Source organism: Monopterus albus, unplaced genomic scaffold (genome assembly GCF_001952655.1).
Source record: "Monopterus albus unplaced genomic scaffold, M_albus_1.0 scaffold345.1, whole genome shotgun sequence".
Lineage (NCBI taxonomy): Eukaryota > Metazoa > Chordata > Actinopteri > Synbranchiformes > Synbranchidae > Monopterus > Monopterus albus.
In genome coordinates, this window is record NW_018128225.1 from 192,691 (window position 1) to 195,957 (window position 3,267).

A 3,267-nucleotide genomic window follows, 5' to 3' on the forward strand; every position below is an offset into this window, starting at 1 on the left:
CTGTGAACATGCAATTTTCATTTTACACCTAATAACAGCCACTTCTCACCTCATTGACTATTGAAAGTTGAGCTAAAGTTGATATCATTCTTCTGTTTCTGCTCTGAATCTAGTTTTGATCACTGTCCCATGCCTGTAAAAAGCATTACAATCGTCTTTTGTTACTGATACCATTATTAGAAACTGACTTACTGCACCCAGCTATAAGTGGTTTTGCTGAGTTGAAACACCAACACACATAGGGGTTATGTAGTATCTGTTAAATTTCAGTCTTGGTGATGATAGGATGCCTTATACAAGCACACATTCAGTGACCTTATTGTGTTCCTCTCCCTGTCTTGTGCGTCCAGGGTCTCATGAAGCTCCAGTCAGCCAGGGCGGAGACCAACGTCTGCTCCAGACACAACAGCAGGCCTCTCGAAGTGGGCAGCCTCTGCATCCTGCTCCCATGGGTTTCCAGGGTCCTCCCGTCAGTCCAAATGGGGCTCTGGCCCCAAACCAGGGCTTAGCACTGTCTGCACAGAGTGGTCAGGCACAGCACACACACCTGCACCCCCATCACCACCTGCAGAGCACGACCCCTCAACCTACCCAGGTGTCCAACCCATGGGCTCCTTTGCCTACCACCTCCCACCGGCTCTCCTCGCCTCCTCTTACCCCACAGAAAGTGCCTCATGTACAGGTGAGTCTCTGTCAACAAGTACTTTGATGTGGTAGCGGCAATGTGTGAGACACAGAAATCAAGACTATGTACGTTTGTTTTCATGTGTGGGTGTATTTCATGTGAAATTTTTTTTTTTTTTTTTTTTTTTTTTTTTTTGGATGGGGGGGGTTGTGTGTTTGGAGTGTAAGGGGTGTGTGTACATGACATTTGAGAACACAGCGGTACATTGGGCACCCGTTCAATGGGGTTTTGTGTGGTTTTGTTCATATGTGTGTGTTTTTGCCTTTTGTCTTCTACTGTTGGCCTTGTATGTGGTTGTGTTTCCGTGTGTGGGGAAATGGATTTTTGCAGCTGTTTGTTTCCTGTGAGCTGCATATCCTGAGACACGTGTGCAATACACACACACACACACAAAGGCGCCACCAGCATAATCTTTCCTCCCTCTTACACCCACATCTACTCCTCCTGTAGAGGAAACCTCCCTTCCTGTCTCTCCCTCCTCCCTGTCGCCTCTCTTTCCGCTCTGTTGGTCTGTCTGTGTGTCTTACCCATTGGGGTGTCATCTCTTAGTTAATGTTGTGTGGCTGGATGTGCACAGACATGGACAGTTGGGGGGGGCGGTGATTAAGCGATTGTAGAGGGAAAAACACTGAGTAAAAAAAAAAAAGGGGGGGGGTAGCAAAAATCTCGAGAGGGAGACTGGGATCTCTAGGAAAGGAGACAAGGAAAGGAGGCCTGGTGGGAAGAAGCCAGTGGCCACCATGTTTATGTGTGTGAGTGTGTGCACCACCACTGCCTGCTTCACTTGCCCTCAGCTTCCATTAGCTTGTTTTGTTGCTCAAAGCTCCCTTTCTCCACTAACCCATTCACCCGCAATAGCAGCCCTGTGGCCACACACAGATCCAGCCCCCTTTTTGCTTTCATTTCCATCAACACTACTCTGCTTGCTTACTACTCCCCCACACCACCTCCATGCCAGCATTGATGTCTTTTGTGGTTGACATTTCAGCCGTCACACTTAATTTATTCAGCACTCCTGACCTAGATGCCAGGTTGACTGGCATCATGGCTGCATGTGCCATCCTACATTTAGCTGCAGGCCCAGCAGCCCCCATCATTACGCGCACACACACACAAGCACATGCCGACAGTGTGGCTTGGGATAGTGTGGTCTGGAATGGGATGGCAAGTGTGCCTGAGGAAATAGGATAGCCTTACTAGAGGAGCACTCACTGGTGTGTGTGTGTGTGTGTGTGTGTGGCTCTCGCACAGGCATGGAGCTCTCTCTGTGCCCCATGATGCATTTGTTAGAAAGACACACACACTATTCAGTCATGATGACTGTATGTCTGGTACTCTAAGCTCCGTCTGTTCACTAAGCATGGTTATTACACATGCACGCACGCACACACACACGATCCTTCGTCAGCAGCTCAAGGTCACAGCTCTGGCAGAGTGCTGTGCTGTGACCTTTATTCTACATCTCTCTCTCTCTCTCTCTCTCTCTCTCTCTCTCTCTCTCTCTCTCTCTCATGGGCGTGCGCACACACTGTTTCGTGCAGCACTCTAGTTGACACATAACATGCCTGTGTCACCCCTCCCCCGCTCATGCACTCTGTCAGTGAGCTGCTATACCATCATCTCACCAAGGCAGTGTAGCTTCAAGGGAATGTTCCTGATACTTAAACGTTGTCTGCTTGTTTGCAGAGTTCAAAATATTAAAAATGTCTGTCACCGGTTAACAGGATGCTTTTTAAAAAAAAATGTAGTTCATCATAAATTCATGCTAGGTGTGTGCAATAATAATGTTTCAAATCAGTGTCCTAAACACATTCAACAACCTAGTGCAACATATTTTTCCTCCCCGTCTCTGTTTTTGTAGCCCAGTGGAGCTACAGCATTTGAGATAACAGTTGGATAGAAATGTATGTGGACATGCATTATACAGTGGACATCTAATAGCAAATCACCTATGGAATGCCACAGCAGATCAGTTCAGCTGCATCCTTGATCTGAGAGATGATGAGCTAATCGGCCTTTTGAGGGCAGATAACGGGAGCATGGGTGGTCTCCTTGCAGAGCTAGTTTGCAGTAAGATGATTCATCTTGGTTTTAGTGGTTGAGTGAATTGCAGGGGTTTGAGTGACTTGCTTGAATTTTTGATGTTTATGAGTGAGATATTAGCTCTTAATATGTACATGAGGTATATGGCCCCCATTCACATTTTCAAAGAAATATCAGAAAATGGTATTCCCTGTTGCGCCTGTCAGTTTATAGCTTATTGGCCTTCACACAGACTGTGATAGAAAGCTTCATTTTCTTTTACAGTCAGGGAAAAAATTATTTGAACCCCAGCTGATTTTGTAAGTTTGCCCGATAACAAAGAAATGATCAGTCTACAATTTCAATGATAGGTTTATGTGAACAGTGAGAGACACAACAATAACAAAAAAACAGAAAAATGCATTACAAAAAAAGTTATAAAGTAATTTGTATTTTCATGAATGAAATAACCATTTGATCCCTTTGCAAAACGTGCTTTAGTACTTGGTGGCACAACCTTTGTTGGCAATCACAGAGGTCAGACGTTTCTTGTAGTTGGC

At 45.7% G+C, this 3,267-nt stretch overlaps 1 protein-coding gene across 4 annotated transcripts in view; it reads left to right on the forward strand.

Moving 5' to 3' along the window:
• Nucleotides 1-3,267, forward strand: part of chd7 (chromodomain helicase DNA binding protein 7) — a 93,595-nt gene that overhangs the window by 34,213 nt on the left and 56,115 nt on the right. For all 4 annotated transcript variants that reach the window (XM_020625100.1, XM_020625102.1, XM_020625099.1 and 1 more), the window contains one exon: nucleotides 351-682. In XM_020625100.1, coding sequence (XP_020480756.1) covers nucleotides 351-682 — 332 coding nt within the window. The remainder of the gene's footprint in view (nucleotides 1-350; nucleotides 683-3,267) is intronic.